Source organism: Eschscholzia californica, unplaced genomic scaffold (genome assembly GCF_041429995.1).
Source record: "Eschscholzia californica isolate CP2 unplaced genomic scaffold, dmEscCali1.0.p SCAF_5, whole genome shotgun sequence".
NCBI classification, from domain to species: domain Eukaryota; kingdom Viridiplantae; phylum Streptophyta; class Magnoliopsida; order Ranunculales; family Papaveraceae; genus Eschscholzia; species Eschscholzia californica.
Window position 1 is genome coordinate 32,907,384 of NW_028238472.1, and position 25,225 is coordinate 32,932,608.

The 25,225-nt window shown below is 36.7% G+C and overlaps 3 protein-coding genes and 1 pseudogene across 5 annotated transcripts; 1 reads left to right on the plus strand and 3 right to left on the minus strand.

The window, feature by feature from the left end:
- Nucleotides 1–2,587: 2,587 nt before the first annotated feature.
- On the minus strand, nucleotides 2,588–5,418 carry LOC147538678 (uncharacterized). The gene is made up of 2 exons (XM_086644326.1): nucleotides 5,297–5,418; nucleotides 2,588–3,624 (listed from the first exon to the last, which is right to left on the minus strand). Exons 1-2 carry the CDS (start codon nucleotides 5,304–5,306, stop codon nucleotides 2,807–2,809), a joined length of 828 nt encoding a protein of 275 aa, XP_086500452.1. The 5' UTR covers nucleotides 5,307–5,418; the 3' UTR covers nucleotides 2,588–2,806.
- A 2,973-nt stretch (nucleotides 5,419–8,391) lies between these two features.
- On the plus strand, nucleotides 8,392–15,066 carry LOC147538679 (protein kinase STUNTED-like). 3 transcript variants are annotated; one of them, XM_086643878.1, is made up of 12 exons: nucleotides 8,392–8,710; nucleotides 10,350–10,915; nucleotides 11,203–11,528; nucleotides 11,628–11,701; nucleotides 11,800–11,921; nucleotides 12,003–12,118; nucleotides 12,208–12,939; nucleotides 13,313–13,561; nucleotides 13,660–13,820; nucleotides 13,950–14,174; nucleotides 14,254–14,403; nucleotides 14,586–15,066. In XM_086643878.1, exons 3-12 carry the CDS (start codon nucleotides 11,354–11,356, stop codon nucleotides 14,838–14,840), a joined length of 2,259 nt encoding a protein of 752 aa, XP_086500004.1. In that variant the 5' UTR covers nucleotides 8,392–8,710; nucleotides 10,350–10,915; nucleotides 11,203–11,353; the 3' UTR covers nucleotides 14,841–15,066. The 3 variants fall into 3 exon arrangements, with proteins under 3 accessions (XP_086500004.1, XP_086500005.1, XP_086500006.1); XM_086643879.1 differs by lacking the exon at nucleotides 8,392–8,710 and having other exon boundaries at nucleotides 10,501–11,055; XM_086643880.1 differs by lacking the exons at nucleotides 8,392–8,710; nucleotides 10,350–10,915 and adding an exon at nucleotides 11,006–11,101.
- Nucleotides 15,067–15,326: 260 nt separating this feature from the next.
- Nucleotides 15,327–18,108, minus strand: LOC147538680 (uncharacterized). Its single transcript, XM_086643899.1, has 3 exons — nucleotides 17,515–18,108; nucleotides 16,189–16,507; nucleotides 15,327–16,096 (listed from the first exon to the last, which is right to left on the minus strand). Exons 1-3 carry the CDS (start codon nucleotides 17,596–17,598, stop codon nucleotides 15,624–15,626), a joined length of 876 nt encoding a protein of 291 aa, XP_086500025.1. The 5' UTR covers nucleotides 17,599–18,108; the 3' UTR covers nucleotides 15,327–15,623.
- A 3,765-nt stretch (nucleotides 18,109–21,873) lies between these two features.
- LOC147538681 (uncharacterized) lies at nucleotides 21,874–24,897 on the minus strand (annotated as a pseudogene).
- Nucleotides 24,898–25,225: the final 328 nt, after the last annotated feature.

The following is a 25,225-nucleotide window of genomic DNA, read 5'->3' on the forward strand; positions in this document are numbered from 1 at the left end:
AGGGATTTCACACTTAACCAAAAATGTTGAGATTAGGGAAGAAGCCCAAATGGGGACCATAACCCCTATTTATAGACTTTTATTTCTAATTTGGCCCCTCATCAAATTAGAAATCACTTAATGGTCTCTACACGTTTATTCCATGACACTTTGATACCTACTATTCAAGTCAATCCATATTAGACCACTTTACGACTTGACAATTTACTGAGATAGCCATACACATGTCTATACATATGTGAGCCCACATATATTGGAATTTCTTCCAACAATCTCCCACTTGGGCCACATATGCTATCTAGAAATGTGTACATCCTTATGAGCTCAAAATGTGCTATCAAATATTAGGTATCCCAAACAATCTGGTCCATCAGTTGTGCTAGTATGGGATTAAAGGGACTTTCGTAACATTCAATCGTCACTAAATCCATCAGTAGTCACACATACCAACATAACCAAATGACATAGATCAATCATGGACGCGTAGCATGGAAATTACATGCAATGTGATCTTACCATGTCTATTTCCAACTGGTCCTACCGAAACTTTATTGAGATCGACCTTAACATAATATCATAGAGTGTAAAATAACTGAATACCTTATTTCTGCAGAAAATATCCAAAACATAGAGCAATGTCTAAATAACACCAAACCATATGTGTACAAACTCCCACTAAACCTTATTACCATATAGTGATATAACACCAATGAGAACAATGTTCTCATTAAACAACCTTCGGTGTTAATCCCTCAGTTAGCGGATCCGCAATAATGGAGTTTGTCTTAATGCTCTATAAGAAACCCACTCTATGTTCTTTTATTCACAACCGAGAACTTTAAATTTTAGTTCTCATTGTTGTTAATATGAATCAGATGCAAAATAATTGTCACAATATGACTTTAATGGTATTTTAATACCCTTAGAATGACATTTTTAGTGACAAAATACTGCAATCCTAATCCAAAATTGGATGTCTTAAAACTGCTACAAGTTCTATTACATGATCCAAAAGAAGCTATGAGTGTTTAATTAACACTCTTCCTAACATAGCTCTTTCAGTAAATAGACGAATGTAGCCTTATACTGATTTTGTAATTATTTGCATCCACTATGGTCGGAATCAAATGCTTTATGATCTCCCAGAGGATCCGACTTCTTGTATGTGAGCATATAATCTTTATTTCTCTGTTAGTATCTGAAAACCCTTTTGGCTGCTTTCCAGTGATCCATTCCAGGATTACTTACATATTTGCCTAACATAACGACAATGAATGTTATATCTGAACGTGTACAAACTTGAGCATACATCAGACTCCCAACTGCTGAAGCATAAGGAATCTGTTGCATTTCTTTAATTTCCAGATTGGTTTGAGGGCATTAGTTTAGACTAAATTTGTCTCCTTCAGCGACTGGGGGGTCTCCTGGTTTCGACATATAAAACCAAGAATACCAAGTTACTCCCACTGAACTTGTGATACACACAATCCTCAACAATATTTGTCTCAAAACCAAATGAGACTACGACTTGATGAAATTTGTAGTACCACTGACGGGAAGCCAGCTTGAGCCCATAGATGGATTTCTTTAATTTGCAAACCATATATATTGTTTCATCAATGTCTCCATTGAGAAACGCCGTTTTGACATCCATTTGATGTAGCTCAAGATCAAAATGTGTTGCAAGTGCCATAATTATCCTAAAAGAGTCTTTCAAAGAAACTGGAGAGAAAGTCTCTTTATAATCTACGCCTTCCTTTTGAGTGAAGCCTTTAGCCACAAGACGAACCACATTACCTTTCGAATCCCTTTTAGTTTTAAAAATCCATTTGCAACCAATGGGTTTCTTACCTTCAGGTAATGGGACAAGATCCCAAACTTGATTGTCTTGCATTGATTTGTATCCTTCATTCATGGCGTTGATCCATTTTTCAGAGTTAGAATCCTGCATGGCTTGACGAAAGCTGATTGGATCATCTTCTGTCAATCCACCAGTGTCCTCATGTTCTAGGAGATATACTACGTAATCATCCGAAATAGCACTTCTCCTCTCTCTGTTGGATCTCCTTAATGACACTTCCTCTTGAGGTTGTTGAGTTTGTCCTTCAGGAACAACTTCCTGAACTGGAGTGGGGAGTTGTTCAACATTGTCTTCTAAGGGTTCCAAATCTCCTTCTTCGACAATCGTACGCAGGAAGATTGGTACATTGTCAGAAGTAGTAGTAGGAATCATAACTGATTCCTCCTCAAAGACAATGTCTCTAACCTTATTTCTCCCCCCAAACTCAACATCCTCAAAAAACACTGCAGTTCCCGTCTCAAAAATAGACTTTCTTGTGGGATCATAAAATTTGTAGCCCCTAGATCGCTCCGAGTATCCAATAAAGTAGTTGCTTATTGTTTTGGAGTCCAAATTCTTTTCGTTCGGCCTATAAAGCCTTGCCTCAGATGGACATCCCCAAATATGTAGATACTTTAGACTTGGCTTTAGCAACTGCTTTAGATGGTACTCTATTAAGGATTTAAGCTGCTGTCTTTAAGGATGTATAGCTTATCATAAGCACTTAGGGAACCAGTACCACACTTATTTGAATTTAAAGAAAGACTAAACTGATTGTTTCCAAATGAACAATGATAACCAAATTTGTCCAAAACAGAAACTGAAACCAAATTTCGTCTGAATGACGGTACAATAAAAGTGTCTTTCAAATCCAAATAAAAATCAGTTCCTAATAATATCCTGAAATGACCCGTTGCCTTGACCTCTACCGCCTGCCTGTCTCCCACATAGATGTATCTTTCACCATCAATTGGCTTTCGGTAGCTCAGACAACCCCTTCTTGGCACGCCAAGTGGCATACTCGGTACATTCTTTCTTCATATGCCCAGGTTTTCCGCAAAAGAAACAACCGTTTTGTTCCTTAGGCTTCTTTTGCTCTGGACCCTTAGCAGCTTCATTATCCTTATTCCTTTTCTTGCCCTTCTCTTTTGAGGTACTGGCCAAATGAGCACTTTCAGAGTTCTCATGCTTCACTCTTTCCTCTTCTTGCACACAATTTGAAATGAGCTCATTAAGAGTCCACTTCTCCTTCTGACAGTTGTAACTGACCTTAAATTGACCAAATTGTGCAGGAAGAGAATTCATTACCAAATGCACGAGTAAGTCCTCAGACAGCTCGAGCTTCAGTGCCTTAAGTTTGGAAGCTATATGAGACATCTTCATGATGTACTCCCTTATGTTTCCCTTGCCTTTATACCTCATAGAAGTCAGGTTCGCCAAAAGCGTTCCTGTTTCTGCCTTATCGTTCTTTTCATACCTTTTTTCGATTTCGGCAAGGAAATCAATGGCCTTAGTTACCTCAGCAGAGATTGCGCCTCGAAAAGCTTCTGGAATGCCGCGCTTAATGATCATGAGACTCATGCGATTGGAGCGATCCCACCTCTCATAGTGTCTCCTTTCATCAGGAGAACTATCATCCGTAAGAGGGGCAGGTTGCTCCACCCTAAGTGCAAGATCCAGATCCATGCAGCCCAGAACGATCAGAACGCTCTCTTTCCAGTCCTTAAAGTTGTTCCCATTGAGAATGGGAATGTTGTTAGCATTCATTGGTATATTTGCAGCAACTACACAGAGAATTGACATAATAAATTTACATGTTCACATCATAACTAAAGTGAGATTTAAAATTTAAACAATAACTAGATACATAGCAGAATACCGAGCACAACATTAGCATCAAGTCTTTGGACAGTAATACTAATTTGTAAGTGGTATCTCTGTTGCAGTAATCAAACATAGACGATAAATCCTGTCAAACAATAAGTCTATCTTTGGACCGACTCATTATTCACATGGACACCTTACAATCATCTCACATTTATCACCGCAGGTGTATATGTAGTTCGGCCAAATATTAAACTACCTTTGGGTTGACTTAATATCCGCATGAATTTACATACACACAACCTACTCCAACATTGTCATGGAACTAATCTACATAAAAGAGGTCACTTTGGCGACATTTTACTTCAATTAGTTCTATCGAATGTCGGATATTATTTGAGGGATGTATCAGTTATTAGTTGTTTAAATTTTACAAAATAAATGTTCAAAAAGAACCTTTAATTTGGTCTGTAATTGACCCAGTCAGATCTGTCTGACTCAATAAGTCAGACCGGTCTAACACACTAAATGATCTGTCTGACTGAGACCAATCAAACATGTCTGACTCAACCGAGTCAGACCATTCAGGTCTGTCTGACTCGGTCCGAGTCAGATCTGAGTCAGGTCTGTCTGACTCGGCCCGAGTCAGATCTGAGTCAGGTCTGTCTGACTCGGCCCGAGTCAGGTCTGTCTGACTCGGCCCGAGTCAGATCTCAGTCAGATATGTCTGACTCGGTCCGAGTCAGATCTGAGTCAGATCTGTCTGACTCCGTCCGAGTCAGATCTGTCTGACTCGGTCCGAGTCAGATCTGAGTCAGATCTGTCTGACTCGGCCCGAGTCAGATCTGCGTCAGATCTGTCTGACTCGGTCCGAGTCAGATCTGTCTGACTCAGTCCGTTGGACTGCCCACGTTCCATATTGGAACGTGGGCACCACTTACCCCACTTTAAAACGCCCCACATTAAAGTGGGGCAGTAACTCCTCCCACTTTAAAGTGGGGGCGTTACCCCACTTTAAAGTGGGGGTGCCGTTTAATTCCCCACTTTAAAGTGGGGAATTAAACCACCCTGTTGGTTTTTTTTTTTTTTTTTTTTATTAAAAAAAGCAGGAACTTAATTCATTGAAAAAAAAAAAAAAAAAAAAAACTTAACACCAAATTTTCATAAATAATTTGTTTGAATCAATAGGTTTCCACAAAACTTTGATAACTTAAGTTTATACTCAATTCAAAAACTAATTTTACCTAAGATCAATATGACTTAATTTATATCAAAGCTTTGATTCTTAAACATTGAAATGAAACCAAATCACATGATATAAATATTTATATGTCTAGATAACCTATCTACAAATTATCCGGACTTAATTTTCATGGAAGATCATGATAACCTTAATTTTGGACACAGTAAAACCTTCATATGGTTCATAAGATAAATCAAACACCAAAGACTCCTAAATTTCTCAATGAACCTTAAAATTGGAGTGGCTCTAGATACCAATTGTTAGAATATTTAACCTTATACATGCATATAGTCAAATACAAAACCACCATATAATATGCCATGTATAATATAAACTAGACATGCTCTCCACAAGATTCAAAGAGATTAAACTTAATCACGGAAGCGTACCTTGATCCATAGCTAAAAGATGGTTGGGTAGGGTTGATCTTCCACTTGGTTCTTCTTCTCCTTAGAATCTCTCTTGTGATGAAGGGATTTCACACTTAACCAAAAATGTTGAGATTAGGGAAGAAGCCCAAATGGGGACCATAACCCCTATTTATAGACTTTTATTTCTAATTTGGCCCCTCATCAAATTAGAAATCACTTAATGGTCTCTACACGTTTATTCCATGACACTTTGATACCTACTATTCAAGTCAATCCATATTAGACCACTTTACGACTTGACAATTTACTGAGATAGCCATACACATGTCTATACATATGTGAGCCCACATATATTGGAATTTCTTCCAACACGGGCGCCTCAAAAGCGCCCAATGCGCCCTAAACGACCATTCGCCCACGCCGCGCGTGCGTGGTTTGCGTGGTGCAAACCACGCGAAACACCTTTCCATTTCAACAAACATACCATAAATATATAGAAGATTCTATATAAGGAAATAAAAAGTTTCCTCCATCATAAATGTGGTACTAACTCAAAATCTCAGTTTAGAGTTAATGGTACCTGTACCAAACTAATTTTGTAATAACTCACTCATACGAAATCAGATTTGGACAAAATTTGATTCTAAATTCAAGAGCTCGACGAGGCGAATCCAACGAGATTCTGATGAATATAGGTACATCAAATTAAAGAAAAATAGTCCAGCTACTTTTGAGCTAAGTACCGATTCCAACACCTTGAACTTTTGAAATAACTATACAAGTTAGATGCTTTTTCCATAAGATAGCATCCTCAAATTAAAATGAAAATATGATATAAAACTCGTGTTTTAGGTCAAGATTATAGATGAGATATCTTGCTCTATATATACCAAATTGAATAAGGAGTACTAAGTCTATAATGTTACTGATATCTTACCACACTAATCTACTGTCTTAACTTCAACTAAGTGATAAGCAGTTTGAGATTTATTAAAACTTTCTGTTTTTAGGGTTTTCAAAACAAAAAAGACCCTACATGAGGAGCCACACAATGAAAGACTATTTGTCGGTGAAAGAGGCCAAAGTTATGGAGAAAGAGAAGTTTGACCAACCAGCCGAAGGTAAAGAGAATTGAGTAGTGGGTGGTGGGGAAGATGTTTTTCCCTCTCCATTACTATTGTTTGTAGCCTGTAGGTAATAGCTCTATGACCTAACTTTCATATCCTCACAATACATGCAGAAGATTTGTTGTGTCAGTACCTCACTATATACAAAGAAGATTTGTTGTGTCAGTAAGAAAGTTAATTTATACACCCACGTGGGTGTTTAACTAAAACTGGATGGTTGATGTGACTTTTATATCATTAGATTAGATAGACAATAAAGTCACGATGCACCTGCATTTGTATAGTACTGACCAATGTATAATCTGTGTTCGTCAGACCCAACTCCCAAGTGATTTTACCATACACGTGAAATATAAATTTGAGAGGTATAATTTTATTTATCCAAGAGAGTTTGACGATAAATTTGAAAAGTATAATCTCAACTTTTTAAGATAAATTTGTGAGATGTAGTCTGAACCGAAGAAGATTTAAAGATAAAAGTTAACAATATAATGTTTATTTTCTAAATAGCCCTCAACTTTGTGACTGGTTTCCTGCCTAGCCCCCTATTTTGTCAAGGATACCCAGATGGTCCCCATTTTGAGTTACATCTATAACACCGTTAACCAGTCATCAATTCTCTCTCTGGCACCTCATATTCTCGCCACCTCATCGTCTTCCCCGGCGAAGGTCGGCGGCCGATCAATTTTCCGGCCAACGACCTTCAAACATAAAAAAACAGTATATTTTCTCTCTCTCTCTAAAAAAAATTATCTCCTCTCTCTCTCTAAATGCTCCGGCGAAGGGAAGCCCCTTCGCTGGAGCTAGGTCTGTTCGTGGAACAGAGTCTGTTCAACGAACAGACCTAGCCCCCTATTTTTATTTTCTCTCTCCTGTCTCTCTAAATTTTTTTTTTTATGTTTGAAGGTAGCTGGTCGGAAAATTGGTCGGCCGGCGACCTTCGTCGGTGAAGACGATGAGGTGACGAGAATATGAGGTGGTAGAGAGAGATGGAAGAGAGAGAATTGATGACTGGTTAACGGTGTCATAACGGTAACTCAAAAAGGAGGCCATCTAGGTATTTTTGACAAAGTAGGGGGTTAGGCAGGAAACCGGTCACAAAGTTGGGGGCTATTTGGATATAAGTTTTGGAAGTGTAATCTACCCCTTGAAGAGGAAGATATATTCTAAAAAAGATAGCCTCCTTCCTCCATATTATATAGATAATAGGATACACTTCTTTATAACCATGACGTATTTATAAAATAAGATAATTACATTTTTTATATCACTTGTGCTGATGTTAAAATTTCTGTTCTTGGTATCAGTCAAAATGATGAGACTGCAAAGTTAAATCCCAAATTTGCTTCTCTCAATCTGGGGGCAAAATTTGCATGGAACTCGGAAACCTCTCCAACACTCAAGACAATCATATTTCCCTTCACTTAAAATATTGATAATTGAGTAAACCTTGTAGCCTTACTCGTTTGATTGAGAGAGTTTGTTCTCTCGTTCGCTCATTCCTTCTGCAAGGCAAGTTGATTACTTTTTATAGGTTGCTTTCGTCGACTGTAAAAAGGCGGCGATGAAGAGACGGTTGAGATCTACCGTGTGGGGATTGGAACTACAATTTTGTAGTCTGAAGATATTAGGATTCCTCTTTGGGATTATCAATCTTCGGTATTTTTGATGTACTGAGGATTCTTGATAGATTACTTGATACGGATTGCTCGTTGGACTTTAACCTTTTCTTGACTCATTGACCTCGGTCAACTGATGATCAAGTTTTAAATCATCAACTTGGATCTGCCTCATCGTATTCCCATTTGGTTAGAGGTTAATTTTCACATATTTGGTGTTGGTCAATGTTCTGTGGAAACAAAATTTTTTTTTCGGAGTACAAACTTTTTGGCAGATTTTTTTTTTTTAATTTTTTGTTTCCTCCAAACACCTTCATCCTAAGTTTTTTCAGTTTCTTCTACCTCCATCTTCCCCTCCCACCACCACACTTCCACCATCAGATCTGGCGAGACCTCCACCACCAATTCCGCTGACACCTCCACCACCAACTCCAAACGTCATCACCATTCTCTCTCTTCTCTCTCCTCTCTCTTTATCTTCTTCCCTTTTTTTTCTCCTCTCTATCTCTTTCCAACTCGAGAGAAAACAACTTTCTTTTGGATTTGAAACCGTAAACCCAAACGACTTTCATCCCGTTTTCCCACCTTATGAAATTTTGTAACTGAAACTTTTCTCCATTTCCCAAAACAACCTTATGGATTCTTTTTCTCACTTATCCCAATTTTGGCATTGATAAATAAGAGGGGTTGGGCGAAAGGCCCAAAATCAGCCCAACAATATGTATCAGGCCCACTGCAGATAAAGAATGAGGGGCAGGTCCAAAAAAGTCAGGCTAGGGGTGGAATTTCTGAAACACCCTTCTTCTTTTTGAAATTTACGAAACGACCATCAAAAAATTCCCGGGAAACTCGAAAATTTCTGACAAATAATCTGACACGCCTCCCATCAGACTGTGTACTTTCCATAAATTCACAAAATTGCCACCGAAAAATTCCCGGGAAATGCGAATTTTTTTGAAAAATAGTCTGACGCACCTGACATTAAACCTTGTACTTTCCACGAATTTACAGAATTGCCATTACAAAATTTACCAACTTGCCATTTTCGTTCTTTTTCCAGATTTATTTCTTTTTTATTTTCTCCCACACATATTTCTCTCTCCAATCTCAACAAATTTCGTTCTTTTTTTCCAGATTTATTTCTGATCTCTTTCCAATCTCAACAAATTTCTTCATTTTTGGTAGTATTTCATTGATTTGTATAAAGAAATTTTCTTGTGTACCGGGAACTATTTAGGGTACTGGTCATTTTTTAGATATGTACTACACATTTTTGTACTGGGAATTTTCTTGTGTACCGGGAATTGTTCTGTGTACAAGCCATTTGGTTATGTACTAGAAATTTTTGTAGTGGGAATTTTCTTGTGTACCGGGAATTGTTCTGTGTACTCGCCATTTGGTTATGTACTAGACATTTTTGTACTGGGGAATTTTCTTGTGCACTGGGAATTGTTCTATGTACTGGCCATTTGGTTTAGTACTGGACACTTTTGAACTGGGAATTTTCTCCTGTACCGGAAATGGTTCTGTGCACTAGACATTTGGTTATGTACTTTGATGTTTTTAGAGATGAAGAAGATAAAATATGAAACAAATAAGAGTGATGAAGAAGAAAAATAAGAACATAAAACTTTTAGAGAGAGAAAGACAGAAAACTTTAATGTTTTTAGAGATTGAAAGAGATGAAGAAGATAAAATGTGAAACAAAATAAGAATGATGAACACCCAAAAATGAGAACATAAAACTTTTAGAGAGAGTAAGAACAGAAAATTGATGTTTTTAGAGATTGAAAGAGATGAAGAAAATAAAATGTGAAACAAAAAAGAATGATGAACATCCAAAAATAAGAAAATAAAACTTTTAGAGAGAGAAAGAAAAGAAAATTTATGTTTTTAGAGATTGAAAGAGATGAAGAAGATAAAATGTGAAAAACAAAATAAGAATGATGAAGAAGATTTTTGGATGTATAAATAAGAAGAAAGAAGGAGTTGAAACAAAATATAATGGGAGGGATCCAAAAAAATTGGCTGAAATTTCGTAAAAAAATGGCGCCATTTTTGAATTTTCGGAAAATCTGAATGTTTCTCTGACATGACGTCATGTACGGGGAATTAATTGCTTCGCTGTCGTCCGTCAGATTGTCAGAAAACACAGAACTTTCCCGTGGAGGGGTAAAAGAGGGATAAATAAAATAAAAACCAGAAAACTGTGAGCTGTCCTGACAATTTGGACTGGGTTCTAATTTTTTTTTGGGCTGAGGGTAATGCTTATTTACCCTCCATTTTTTGGGCCTCTCACTCAAAAATCCGATAAATAATTACTAGTACTCAAGAAACCGTTAAAACTTTCAAATTCTCGTTTTTCCTTTTAACCGTTGGTTGAAAATTGAAAATATTTTCCACCCGCAATATCCGGTCATATATTCGTCCCCTACGTGTCGGTGAAGTAGATGACCGGTTATCATGGGTTTTCCGCAGTAATCTTCTGTAATTTACCGGTAGATAAAGATCTCTCTCTCTCTCTCTCCCTCTCCCTCTCTCTCTCTCTTTTCTGATACTATGAAATTAAAGGATTAAACCATAATTGACGAAATAATTTCTCTGGCCGAAGATATCTAGACCTCCTGATTTCACGCACGTTTTTATCTTCTCTCTCTATTTCGATTTTGAGAAAAAGAAAATCTATATTTTAGAACAAATGCAATTGATTTAAGTTATTTGATTATGCTGATTTGTAACAAAACCCCTTTTTTAATTTTAAATTACTTTGACTCTTTGATTTTAGTTGCAGTAGGTAGGTTTTAATTTTTAGGTTTTTTTAATGATCTTTGGCGGCATTTCTTATTCAAAAGAGATGGTAGATATCAATGGAGAAAAAAGACAAAGTATAGGTAAATTTTGGGTTTCTATGGTTCTTTTTCTTTTCTGGTTAGGGCATGAATTAATTTGAGTTAAAAAGGAATATTTGAATTGCTTGGGTAAAACGTTTGGTGGGTTCATTCCAATAAATCCAGACAGAGAATGACAAATGGTTCGTTGGGTTTGGTTCAAAATTTGTATATTTAATGCTTGAAACTGTAAATTCTGTTAATGGGTTTTCTTTAAAATCATAAATATTTCATTTTGATTTGTTATTTGATCATGGGTAAGTGATTTTCATGGTGGGTTTTTGTTGCAGAGTCTGATATGATGTTTATCCTAATTGGGAAGGTCTCAACAGGAGTTAATTTAGAGGCTTTAATGCCACTTGAGTTTTAGTTAGATAGATATAGAAAGTTAGAGAGAGAGAGAGAGAGAGAGAGAGAGAGAGAGAGAGAGGGTAGGGGAAGATGGTTGTGGAAGAGAAAGTTTGTGAGAAGGAAGATGAGCAAAGGAAGAAGAAGAAGACTATTTTGGTAGGGATCCGGGTGGATCGAAGTGGTAGAGATTTGCTTAATTGGGCTCTAGCAAAAGTTGCAGAACCAGGAGATCAAGTAATAGCATTACATGTTTGTCGTAACGCCGGTAAGAAATTTCTTAACATTTTTATCTAATTCTTTCATTTTGGAGATATATAACTAAATTAAAACTAATATGAACTGTTAATAAATTAATTATTGGCAGATCCGAGTTTGATGGAGAATTTCTCTTTGGATGATTATTTAGATGTTTATAAGGGCTTATGTAGTTTAAAACAGGTTTGTAGTTCTTTTTTCAACCTATTCTTAGTTATGATATTTTAAAATATGGGTAATTGGGTACGTATAAGACATGATTTATCTGTTTTCGGTTCTAGATAGATCTCACTGGACAGATCTCTCATGGAAGTTCGGTTCGAAGGGTTTTAGTAAGAGAAGCAAAGGTCTCTGATGCAACGGCTGTTGTTCTAGGAGTAAGTCGAAAGAAGAGCGCTATTTCGTAAGTTGTGCTAAAAACTCTGATGTAGTAGTTTCAGATTACAGAACTTTGTAGCTTAATCTGAACAGAAATCTCTTTCAGTTCTTGGGTTTATGTGGCTAAGTATTGCTCGAAGAATTTGCCCTCAACGACTACTATATTGGCGATCCACAGTGGAAAGATCGTATTCGAAAGGGGTCTCACTAATCATTCACCAGGTTTGGTTTTGATTATCGTTTTTCTTTCTGAAAACTACAGATATCTCTTTGTTGTAATCAATTATGACTCGATATTTTTCGGTTTATAGGAAAGCAAAGAGACCCAAGGCCGAGCTTCTGTCGACACCGGTTTAGCAGATTCAAAGAAAGTCATTCTAGTTATGAGCACTCAGAAACAACTGACGATGAAACTCCCCGAACTATTCAGAGTATTGACGATGAATCGAGAGATGGTGATTCTGAAACTCCCCGAACCATTCAGAGCATTGAAGGTGAACTAGGAAATGGAGAAGACATAAAAAGCGACACTTTTGGACTTTCTCATGAAGACAAAGAAGAAGTTTCTTCAAGCTCAATCTCTTTCCCAGACGACACAAAATATGATAGAGTCTGTCTGGATCGACTATTCAAGGACGAAATCTTTTCAAGTTTAGTCCCTTCACATTTAAAGTCTGGATCGCCAAAAGAGAGATCAGAGTTGGTCCCAGGTTGGCCTCTTCTAAGATGTAAAACTTCATTGTCTCGAAATAATTCGAAAGAATCAGAAGCTAGACAAATGTCAGTGGTTCAATGGGTAATGAGTTTACCCAATAGGACTCATGTCTCAACTCCTGAATCTCAGACTAGTGTAGATTCTGATAAAACTGAAACTCAATCGAAGAGAGATAGTGTTGATTTTGATAGTCCAAGCAATAAGAACAATGTTTCAGTATTGGGAGAGATTCCAAGGGAGGTGGAGCTTCTAGTTAGAAAATCTTCCAATAACTGCAAGTGGTTCAATCATAATGAGCTCAAGAATGCAACATCTCAGTTCTCTTCAGGTTCTAATCTTTTTTTCCTTATCTTCTTCTCTTCGATTAGTTTCTTAAGTTTAAAATGGTGTTTGGTTTCTTATTGTCTGAATCTGACTCGTCTGAGTCTGACTTTATCTGAATCTCAGTTGTCTGAGTGTCTTGTGCTGGTCAGGAGCACCTAGTCATTTTAGTTCATTTCAGACAATGGTTCTTAACTCAGACTTATTTCTTGTTGGCCCAAATGGACTTAAAATCAGCTCGATTCAACCATTCATATGAGTTGGACGTAAGACAGACTCTATTTGTCCCGAGTCAATTCATATTTTGAATCAAATTGGAAAAAATAACGCCACCTAAGTGTGTAATGATCCCTTATTCGGAATATGTAATCTATTGGCAGACAACTTAATCGGAAAGGGAGGATGTAGTCGTGTCTACAAGGGTTTTCTTCCGGAAGGCAAACATGTGGCCGTAAAAGTTCTAAAAGTGTCCAAAGAAGCTTGGAAGGATTTCATCTTGGAAATTGATATTATCTCTTCATTGGAGCATAAAAATATTACCCCTCTAATCGGTGTATGCATTGAAAACAATGATCTTATCTTAGTCTATGATTTCTACTCTAAAGGAAGCTTAGAGGAAAATCTTCATGGTAAATATGAACCTTCAAGCTTAGATTCATTTTGGCCCGGCCAGAACTTCTGTCCAAATTTTTACTTATTCCGTACGACTTTTTATTTTGCCAAGTAGATAAGAAATATAAAGACGGTTTATCATGGGAGGTCAGATACAAAGTGGCTCTTGGAGTTGCCGAAGCGATAAGTTACTTACACAATGAATGTACTCATGCGGTTATCCATAGAGATATCAAGTCTTCAAATGTTCTTCTGTCTGAAGATTTTGAGCCACAGGTAATTCAATTGGTTCTAGTAAGATAATTTAAACCTTCTAGAATGACTTTTCGATCTTGACTTCGATAGTTTGATTTTGTTTGGAATGGGTTTTTGATCCTTACTCTTTCCTGTTTTTTTGTGTGATAGCTCTCTGATTTTGGTCTTGCTATGTGGGCGCCAACAAGTTCGGGTCAGGCACACTTTGACATAGTTGGAACGTTCGGGTATCTTGCTCCAGAATATTTCATGTATGGGAAAGTTACCGATAAGATAGATGTTTATTCGTTTGGGGTTCTTCTTCTTGAACTTCTATCTGGAAGAAAGCCCATCAGCTCAGAATCACCCAAAGGACAAGAGAGTTTGGTAATGTGGGTAAGTAAGGTCTTCTTTGTATTTGGTAATGTGGGTAAGTAAATTTTTTGGTATGAAACTGACTGCTTTTCGTATTTAGGCGAAACCAATACTACAAAGTGGAGATATCTCTGGCATACTCGACCCAGACCTGACTGGAAAGTTCGACGAGGTTGAAATGCAGAGAATGGTTGTAGCTGTGAGTCTCTGCATCGCACGGACTACTCGACTAAGGCCGGAAATGAATGAGGTTATCCTCTTTCGATGTTGCTCTTGTTTTTCGTTTAACTTTCTCTACACAAAAAGATTCAGATCCATTAATGTTGGATTTGTTTCTATGAGAATGGGTGTCTTAGAATTTAGCCCTTCTTTTTTATCTATTTGCTTAAATTGTTGAAAAAATTCTAATATGTTGTATTCTTTATGAACCAGATAGTGAAGCTTCTAAATGGAGAGTTAGATATAGAGGAAATGATGAATTCTCATACGAATGAAGCCAAGGAGAATGAAGAAGACCTAGAAGAGTATGAAACTTATCCCGAATCCAGTGTTGAATCACATTTGAGTCTTGCTCTGTTAGATGTGGATAATGATACTACATCCATAAGCAGTATAGAACCGAATAACCGTCACTCTTTGGACGACTACTTGAAGGGACGATGGAGTCGATCTTCAAGCTTCGACTAGTTTTCTTCTATTACCTTTTCAGTTGATTCATTGAGACAATTTAACATCACCTTGTCCCACTCATCTATTGATTCATTTAATATGCTCCATTTATGAGCTAAGTTGTGGAAATGTAGTAATAAGAATCTCACAGGTGCACAAAAATTTGGGGTTTGTTGTTTTGGATGGACCCTTAGAGATGTAATAATGTTGATATATATTGGAATTGGAGGAGTTCGTTTTCCAATTACCTCGTAGAGGGTTCAGACTTCAGAGGAAACCTAGTTCCTCCCAGAAACCCTCGATGAGGGTTCAGACTTCGGAGAAAGGAAACCCTACACGAGGATTTCAGCAAGTCCCTTGATCAAGGGCTCTAAAGGACCCTCAATTGAGGACTTAGGTTAAGAGGAGAGAGGAAAAGGAGAGATGGGAGGGTAAACGAGGAAAGTTTTCAGTTGGTGATAAATTAGGGGCCGAAATGGAATTGAAGAGAGAGCTCCGAGAGAGTAATATAACATACATGATTTAACTCCACAACTGTACGAGTATGATGGATCAAAAAATAACTGTGTTCTACAAGAATTTTCTACATCACAACTAAAACATGGATTCGTTTCTTATGAAATTTTGACTATAGAGAGCAGCCATCCCTCAACCCTTCCTCATGATCTTTCATATCTGCCTATTAGCAGGTTTCAAGAAAATGAACTTAAATAGCAGGAACTCAAACTTGTCTTGTGCATGACCATCTCAAGATGCGGACTCCCGATCAACAAACCAAACATACGATAACTTCAGATAACTTCAGAATGGCACTGTATAAGGTAACGCGTATATATCAGCAGTAGGCAAGTAACAGGCTCGAGGCCAATCTGTGCTTCCATAGCTGAAGCTAGGCTTAAATCTTTTTGCTTTATGACTTCCATGTTGTTTAACCTCAAAGAGCCATTCCTGATCATCAAAATTCATGTTGTCTATCTCCATTGACGATGGTGGAACCCAGTTCTCAATTAGATCTCTCAACCATAAGTCTGAACCTCGAGATCCACTTTTAGACACAGACGTTCTACGAATATCAAGAGCTGTATCTTGAGCTTGATTCTGATTTCTACCCGAAGTAGAACAAGATTGTTGCTGGCAAATTCTAGCAGATATATCATCTTTCTTGTTGGAAACATTCCCAATGTTCCCTGAAATAGAATAGACTTGTCCCTTGCTGGTTGGTGATACTGGATCTTTGTGTTTTAGAAGAGGTAACCGGATTAGAATGGAATTCCCTGATTAAACAAATACGAATAGAATATAAGTACGTAAGTTATGATCTATCTAATTGGAAAGGGAACCTGTCAGCGAGTAGAAACACACTCACCAAGAGTACGACAACTATCCAAAGGCGAACTGATACTCTTTCTCTTGTTGCTGTTCTGGGTACTGTCAGAAGAATCGTAGAGATTTTGAGTGTTGGTAGGTTGTTCATGCTCATCCGTAAGGCCGCTCTTCTCAAGCTGTGTACTTTCATCTTCTGTTTTCTTTAATCTGTCTTCGGTCACCTGATCTAACTTGTGCTTCTTGTCATGTTTTCTCTCTTTCTTTTTTGATTCACCATTTTCCCCAGACCTTTCCTTCTTATGTTTTTTCTCTCTCTTCTTTTGTTCCTTCTTTTCTTTCTCGGATACCTTCTTTTCCCTCTGGAGTTAAGAAACACCAGAATAGCCATCAAGCCAAGAATGTACAGTTGAAGAATGGCGTTCAAGTTTAAGATTTCAGTCTTTAGTCTTTGTACAAAATTCTCAGGCAATTTAATGTCCAAACGATCATAAAATGATATAACTCTGCATATACTCTAACAACTTGACCTTATGTTAGAACCACGAGGGAAGTATGTTACAATTTCACAGGATAATAATGTACACTGGCGAAGAAACGCCTTGCCAGGACAATTCCTACCGACAAAGCTATCTAGTTCCCTACATGCAATTACCTACACTATGAACACAAATCCTACTGACAAAACTCTAAAAAACATGCAGCTATCCAGACGATTAAGCTATCCAGACGATTAAGTACAAACTACCTAACCAAGTCCATTCTCGAAAATGTTTGTCATTCTAAAACAACCTAAAATGTAAAATTTAGTCCCAGAAATTTGTTATTTTCTTGGAAAACCAATTCAAACAAATAAGGTAATAATTGTCCCACATTTCCACCCAAGTAAAGACTCAAAACAACATGAGGACAGAAAACACAACCCTAGCAATTATTATATGCATTCTGTTCACAAGGAATAGACAGGTTAATATGAAGTACCACATTCATCTATCTAAGATGGCATGAGTCATAAGCCTTTGGTAAATGATTGCCATATCAAATTCAGAGAATCAAGAAGTTACTAAATTCCCTATTCCTTCACAATTTATCATCCTAAATTTAGGGTTCTTGTTTAAATCCCTAATTAAGAACTACCCATGCATCAAACCTAAGAATGAGCATCAAAACCCTAAACCCACCTTCCTCATATGGTCAAATCTAAGGTCTAATCATGTTTTCTGATGAACCCATAAGAATTATTAGTCCAGATTAAAATTTCATACTGATTAGAACCGAACTATCCATTCTAAGTCATGCTTTCGAATCGAAAAGAGAAGTCGAGCATTAATGCAATAATCAACAAAGAGTGCATATTTGCTCAACAAACCTTAATCGATTCGATCAAAGCTAGGTCATGAACGCCATTCTTCAACTGATACCCTGGTGGCGGATATGGAAAACAACGAGACATCGTTATATATCTGAATCAAGTCTTACTGAAACTACACAAGAAATCTTGCTCCTAAAAGAAAAATATGGTTGATTTCCCAATCAAGATGTGAGATTTCTCGAAGAATCTAGGGTTTAATACTGCTTAGACGATTGGATTGGGTTAAAGTGAAAATTAAGCAAAAATAGATCGAAAACAAGACCAAGATCGTAGAAGGAGCGCGGAAGTAAAATCCCTATATTAGGGTTCGGGGTATCTCTTTCACAGAAGCAATTTGTGAAGATTGGATCGATATTTAGCTACCAAGAAGGGAATATATATAGGGGAAGAAAGGTGGCTCCTTTTTTACGCCGACTCTTAAATTTTTGTGGAGTATAAGATTTGGCTTTAAGCCCAAAAATCGGGCCCAATAGGACCAAAAATAGAACTGGAAAAAAAATGTGAGAATCTAAAATCCGTTATAGACACTCCAGTCCGTTAGAGTCCACAGACACCTGAAACCTAACGACGAGATTCTTTTAGAAAATCAATGTAGAACCATCTTTTAGAGGTTGCAACAATCCGAATGATACATTAGGATCCTTTCGACGCTGCACAAAAACCATTACTTTACGTTCAACTAGCAATAGCCAACTCCCATGTTTCCGTCTTTCTTTCTTTAGTTAATTCCACCCAGCCAGCCAGATTTTTGTTAGAGAAATTCCTACTGTTGTTGTGGTTAGTGTTAAACTCGATTGACCCGGTGAAATAACGGTCGGGTTCGGGTTCTGAAGTGCTATCCGACATCATGCCCGAACTGTTTTAAGGTTCATTGAGATATTTTATGGGATTTTAGTATTTGATTTGGTGTTTTGAACAAAATTTAGGTTTTAGTTTGTATAAAATTTGGGGCGTTCTCTTGATCTTCTATGACAATTAATTTCGTTAAATATTAAGGGTCGATTAATTTTAATTGAATCGATTTAATTTAGTTTATCATGACATACGATATTTAGATCAAAATAGATTTTATGTGGTTCCATTTGATATATTACTGCAAATTTTAAAACAAAATTGAATTTGTGATTTCTACTCATTTGACAAGGAGTACATGTTATTGGATCAGACTTAGACGAAACTGATTTAAACATTGTTTTTCGAGAGAATATAAAATGTGAGAAGAAACATGCGCTAAACGTGAATGTCAAACTTTTAGAAGTGCTTGAGAGAGATGGAGGTCGAACTGAACAGGGAGGAGTGGTGCGAAGAGTCCATATCTAATGATTGTCGCTCCTACTGTTGCTTCCTAGTGTCCTTCTGTTCACCTAAAATAACACAAATAGATTGGATTGGGTTAAAGTGCAAATTGAGCAAAAATAGATCGAAAACAAGTTCAAGATCATAAAAGAAGCGCGGCAGGAAAATCCCTATATTAGGATTCGGGTATCTTTCTCGCAGAAGCAATTTGTGAAGATTGGACCGATATTTAGCTAAGAAGAAGGGGAATACATAAAGGAAGAAAGGTGTGTTGACGCCGACTTTTAAACGTTCGTATAAAAATTTGGCTTTAAGCCAAAAAATCGGGCCCAAATAGGACAAAAAATAGAACTGGAAAACAAAATCCGAGAATTTGAATCCCGTCATAGACACACCAGTCTGTTAGAGCTAACAGACACCTGAAACCTGAAAACGAGTTCAACTCGATCGACCCAATGAAATAAATACGTCGGACTTTGTAGTACCCAGATCTTCGAGTCAGAGAATTGGACGAGTTGGAACGTTGAGCAGAGCTTGTGATTTTTAGGATTTGGTTTCAAATAAATATTTGGGGTGAGCGAGATCACTCATCGAACAGATCATGAGAAATTATAGATTTTGACTAGTCACACGTAAAAATCGGACATGATTTTGTTGTTGTTTCGTGTTCAACAATTTTCTTCTTTATGGAATTAATAGGGGCCATATAGTTTTTCATGGTTAGTTGTGAGATGAGAAAGATATGGAAAAAGATTAAATTGGGGTTCATAAGGTAATTGATGGAGGTTGAATTAGTAACTTATAAATATGATGGGACTTGTTTATGAGGTACGCATAAGTTGAGGACGTAAAATAAATTAAGTAACATGGCCACTTTATGTCTTGACAAATGTCACCAAACCCACCATTGTTAGCCTTAGAAACAAACAAAAAAAAAAAAAAAGTATACTTAACCGGCCTCATGTGACTCCCACTTGAACCGCATGTGAGTGAAACAAGGGTTCCTCTCTTCTCTCGTATGTTCAGTCACGTGGAGAGCGAAATCCTTGCTTCTCTCACATGCAGTTCAAGTGGTAGTCCAAAGAGGCGGGTCATGTAGACTTGTTGATAAACAAAGTCATCCCCACTTTCTTCGTTCCAACAGCTCGAGGGTCATTAGCAAAATGGAATAGGGTCCTTATAGCAATATCCTGTAGGGCATGTTATTCGTTAAGACTTTTTTACTAGATCTTCTTTGTCCCGGATATCCAAAGATCTCATAACTTTTAAAAGTCTGACACATAAATGTTTTAACTTTAAAGGTTCAGAAACTTTTAAGTTTTGAAACTTTTTGAGTTCTGGACATTAAAATTCTTAGGTCATTAATTTATGGAACATTCTTTCTTTAAATATACCAAATATTCTTTCTACCGCGATTCTTAAAGAGGAATGACGATGATTTGATATCTCTTCTGTTGTTTCTGGTCGTCGAAGACTTTCAAACTCTCTTAAATCACATCCAACACCTAGATATGGTGTTAAAAATTGAGGACGATTAGGATATCCGACATCTGACAAGTAAAATTTACCTACAACATAAAGCATTAAGATGCAATTTATATCTTCATATACAAACTAAATATATAAAAAAGAATTTGACAAGAATAATAACTATCTTACCGCGAGGAACTTTAAATCCATCATTTCCCTCTAAAGTATCTTTTAACACTCGTGCATCATTTTCTGAACCTTCCCACCCGCTGCGAACATATATAAATTGCAAATCAAAGGTGCAAGACGCTAAAACATTTTGTGACACAATTCCTTTTCTATTACGATAAGCAATTTAATTTTTTATTGGTACCATAGCTGGAATATATGTACCATTAATTTCTCCTACACAATCCTGTGTTCCATACATAAAATAATCAATATTGTTGAATATAGATATATAAAATCAAATTGAATTTGATCATAAATAATTTTATTTTATTACCAGAAAGTAACGATTGAAGCGATCATTTGTTAGGATCTTCAATGAGGTGGTTGTTGGAGTTTTTGTCATTAATTCTGGAGCTTATAAAGTCAATGTCTTCAACACTTTATTGAAGTTTATGCTTGTATAAAATTTTGATCTATCAAATCTTTCTCGAGTTACAGAATAACTATTATTCTGGCCAACCATTTGGACAAACATCCCAAACATCTCTTCCACATTTACGTAGCGCGTATTCTATAATAGCCACTTCTCTTTTAAAATACGACATAACTTGAGAAATGAACCGGGATACATCCTATAAATCTCACAAAATTCATTAGGCGAACCATCCAATTTCTGTTGGATGTAAATGAATCCTTTACTAGTGACTGACTTTCTTTGAGCATTAGGTTTACGTACGTGGATATTATAACCACAAGTGAGCAACTGCACGGATAATAGTTTGATTTTTATTATTAATAACTAGTACTTGTTCATCATCTTCGACACCATCCCCATTGTTCATCTAAAAAATCCTAATAAATACACATATGCATAAAATAGGTAAGAAAAAAAGTTATACCATAACACTTAATAAGACCGGCATAAAAGTATAACATACGAAGTCATAATAAAACTATGATGTAAATGCAGTAAAATAACATATAAAATGTTTGAAGCATAAACTAAACAAACCATATAAATCTTAATCCCTAAACACTAAAGTCTTATTTATCAAGCTCAGATAGTATCAAATCTCTTCGCTCATCTATACCCATCATGGAAAACATCATTTTTTTCTCTGGTGTTTTTGAAAGTTTTGTTCCTTCCATTTTCATTGAGTAGTCCAGATCAGGAATATCATAAAAAGTGCTTTACACAAATCGACTCTTTGTATTCTGAACTAGTTCTTCAAGACTAGAAGCCATTCTTTCACTAATCTCATCATAATTTGTCCTCATTCGTTTTCGTTGGACGGGTAGTTTGCTTCTAGCTATTAGGTCGTTGTGATCTACAAATATTGTCCTTCGTAGTTAGAGGGCCGTTAGGTTCGTCATAGTTAGTCTCGCTAGAAAAAGGATCCAAGTCGATATCAGAATTGTCTACATAAATTCCTTGTAAACCTTCAGTTGATGCTTCGCAGAAGCATTATCTCCAACAACATAAGACCCTTCAAAGATCGTGCACCAATCCTCGTATTCTGGATATTTTCCATTCTGGTAATCCTTAGCAGTTGGGTGTTTCTGCAATAAACTACTTGAATCAATATTTTAGTAGGAAATATATGGTCTATTCGTGAAAGTAAATTTGTTATTTAATTACCTTAAAATAATCATCCCAAACTTCATATGGAGCGGTAATCTTAGGTACTTGCATCCCAACCAAATCCGGAGTAGGAAGCCATTAAGTGTCTAACTTGTTTATACCTTCTTTTCCATTTCTTAATTTTACTCCGTACGTGTTACAATGTTTTATTCCCGTCAAGGTTTGAAAATACGTTTTTACGCCTCGAGGCGGTCTGCTCCTACGAGGCGAGGCGGTGCCTCGAGGCGACGCCTCGAGGCGTAAAATACGAAAAAGAAAAATTGTTAAAGACAATGAAATAAACTATGTAAAAACATATAATAACAAGTTTTCTACCTTACTACCATAGTATAAACTCTGAAATGTTAACAAACAACTCAAAAATAACAATGAAAAGCAAAACACAAAATTCTAAAGAGTTATTCTAAAACAATAAACGCAATGCATTAATAAATCTTTCTCATCAACCAAGGATCTGATTATCTTCTACGTCATCACTACTTCCATCGTCATCACATCTAACGGCTTGTTCATCTTCTTCATGTGATACCAAATCTTCCCAATCATCTTCGTCATCTAACAACTGCATAGGTTGTTTTCCTTTCCCTATTTTGAAGAGAAAATATTAAGTGAACATATAAGTTTCTTTCTTAGAACAATAATTGTTTTGTAATAATAATTACAATTCCATTAAAAAGTTGTCGATTACCTGTATTTTTCTTTCCTGTTTTACTAGATTCTCCCCTACATGTAGTATTTTCCCTTCTTTTCCTTACTAGTTGTGGTATTTCTTCATCGGATTCCGCAACCTCCCTTTGAAGAGTGGTGATCCAACTCATGAAGATTTTCCTCCCAATTAGTAATACTTGCATCAACTCCCACTCCAACGTTCGATCCAACAACCCATTCATCGTCACTATCAATTTCATCAACAACTAATGTATCCTCCACATTCTTTTCTTGTCTTATCCTCTTTGTTAGTTGTTTTATCATTTGCTTCTTGTTGTACATGACGAAAACTAAAACATTTAGCTTCGCTGTACCCAATCTATTCTTTCTCTTTGTATGAATCTAAAATTACATAAACTTACACATTAATAGTTTGTTGTTAACACCTAGTAATTGGACATCTTGCGTGTAATATAAACATAAATTACCTGATTAAAGGTTGACCAATTTCATTCGCACGCAGATGAAGTACTAGTCAAACTTAACACTCTAATGGCAAATTTCTGTAGTGCAGGTGTACAACTGCCATAAGATGCCCACCAACGTGCTAGAAAAAGAACAACCGTCTAGTGTTAGTATACTTACTACTAAATTAGGTAATGTTAATTATAAGCATAATATATCATATATTACCAGGTGTTCGCTTCTTCCTTGTTGCCTCTGCCTCCGGGCGACCAAATAGTTCTCGTTTGCCTTCATACTTGTCAAGACTATTATGAGCTTTATTCCTCTCTTGTTCATTTAGAATGAGTTTATCCATACAATTGTAAAGTCCACTCATGACTTCACCATGACTCGAGAAATTTGACTCATATCGAAACTGGGGATTTAAAAAATATGCCGCGGCATGCAGATCGCGATGCATTTGGTAATCCCATTTATCATCAATAATATCCCATATTTTCTTGTACTTCGGTAACTCATTGTCAAAATTTTTTGCAATATCTTCTTTAGCCTTGTCCATAGTTCCATATATAAAACCCATAGCTGGCATTTTTTTCTGAATCAACCAATCTCAACACACCAACTAAAGGTTTTGTAGCCTTCAGTGAATATATTAAACTTGGCCAGAAAGTGTTGTCTCTCAATATTATTTTTTTGACAGCTTTTTCTTCCTCTTTTTTCGCCCATGAACAATTGTTCCACTTACTGGAACTAAACATCTCTTCCAACCGCGACTTACTTTGTAACATACTTTGTAGAGTGAGATTTGCCGTAGCAAATCGTGTTGGAGCGGGCCGAATCAACTCTCTCTTCAAGGTTTTCCTCATTAAAGCAAGCACCCAACCATGACTATATATGAAGTTACTCACTTGTTTTGCTTTCCGATAAATATTTGCAAGTTGAGGTAACTTATATATCTTCTCAAGCATTAAGTCGATACAATGGGCAGCACACGGAGTCCAATATAAACCCTTTCTCTTTACCATTAATTTTTCTCCTGCTTTTTTGTAAGCGGCTGCATTATCTGTTACAACTTGAACAACATGTTCTTCTCGTACCTCTTCAACAATCTCATCTAGAAGCTTAAATATCATGTCAGCATCTTTAATTAAGTCCGATGCGTCAATGCTTCTTAAAAAAATTGTCCCTTCTGGACAATTAACTAAGAAGTTAAGCAACTGTGTACCTCTAATGTCTGTCCAGCCATCAGACATTATGCTAACACCAGTACTTGGCCATGTCTCCTTTACCTCTTCAACCATCTTGTTTGTAGTATTTACCTCCTCTTTAAGTATCCAAGTAGTCAACTCATAACTCGATGGAATTTTCAACCCACGTCCATACTCACCAACTGATCGAAGCATATTAGCAAAAGATGGACTATTTGCTACATTGAAAGGTATCCCATTTTTTAAAAAAAATCGACCAATATCCATGCATACTTTGTTCCTGTGTTCCTTGCCATTTGCTGGTGGAATTACACGTGGCCCACTTCCATCTTCATTGTCATCATTTATAACCACAAATCTATCCATAGGGCCTCTTATCCCACGATCCGATACTCCACTTGGACCACTACTGACAGTACTTCGGTTGGTATTTAAATTTTGTTGTTCTTCTCCACCAAAATAAGAACCTTGATTAGCCATGAATTCAAAGTTCTCTTATGCTTGATGCTTTGATTTAACCCCTTTATTCATGTAAGCTTTGATCTCTTCTTTTACTTCGGGTGGTACTTTATCACATGGTTTAACATCTCGGTGATTACACGATAGATGGTTCTTCAACCTCGTTACTCTCCCCGTTATCGTCTTACTACAAAATTTGCACTCAAAATAAGAGTAAGCTTTTCCGGTGATAGTCGGTCCTTGAGTTTGAACTCCGTATTTCCAAGCTGGATCTTTTCTATTGTTACTACTCATTCTCACCTTCCTAAATAAACAAAAAATAAACAATTAACTAATCAATCACTTACGA

Excerpts from the sequence above, each read along its gene's own strand:
- LOC147538679 (XM_086643878.1), top strand. The coding sequence starts at position 11,354 with ATGGTTGTGGAAGAGAAAGTTTGTGAGAAGGAAGATGAGCAAAGGAAG. Across the intron at positions 11,922-12,002 it reads CGAAAGAAGAGCGCTATTTC|TTCTTGGGTTTATGTGGCTA; the intron begins GTAAGTTGTGCT and ends AATCTCTTTCAG. Across the intron at positions 13,821-13,949 it reads CTGAAGATTTTGAGCCACAG|CTCTCTGATTTTGGTCTTGC; the intron begins GTAATTCAATTG and ends TTTGTGTGATAG.
- LOC147538680 (XM_086643899.1), bottom strand. The coding sequence starts at position 17,598 with ATGTCTCGTTGTTTTCCATATCCGCCACCAGGGTATCAGTTGAAGAAT. Across the intron at positions 16,508-17,514 it reads CTTTGATCGAATCGATTAAG|AGGGAAAAGAAGGTATCCGA; the intron begins GTTTGTTGAGCA and ends TCTTAACTCCAG. Across the intron at positions 16,097-16,188 it reads GGATAGTTGTCGTACTCTTG|GGAATTCCATTCTAATCCGG; the intron begins GTGAGTGTGTTT and ends TTGTTTAATCAG.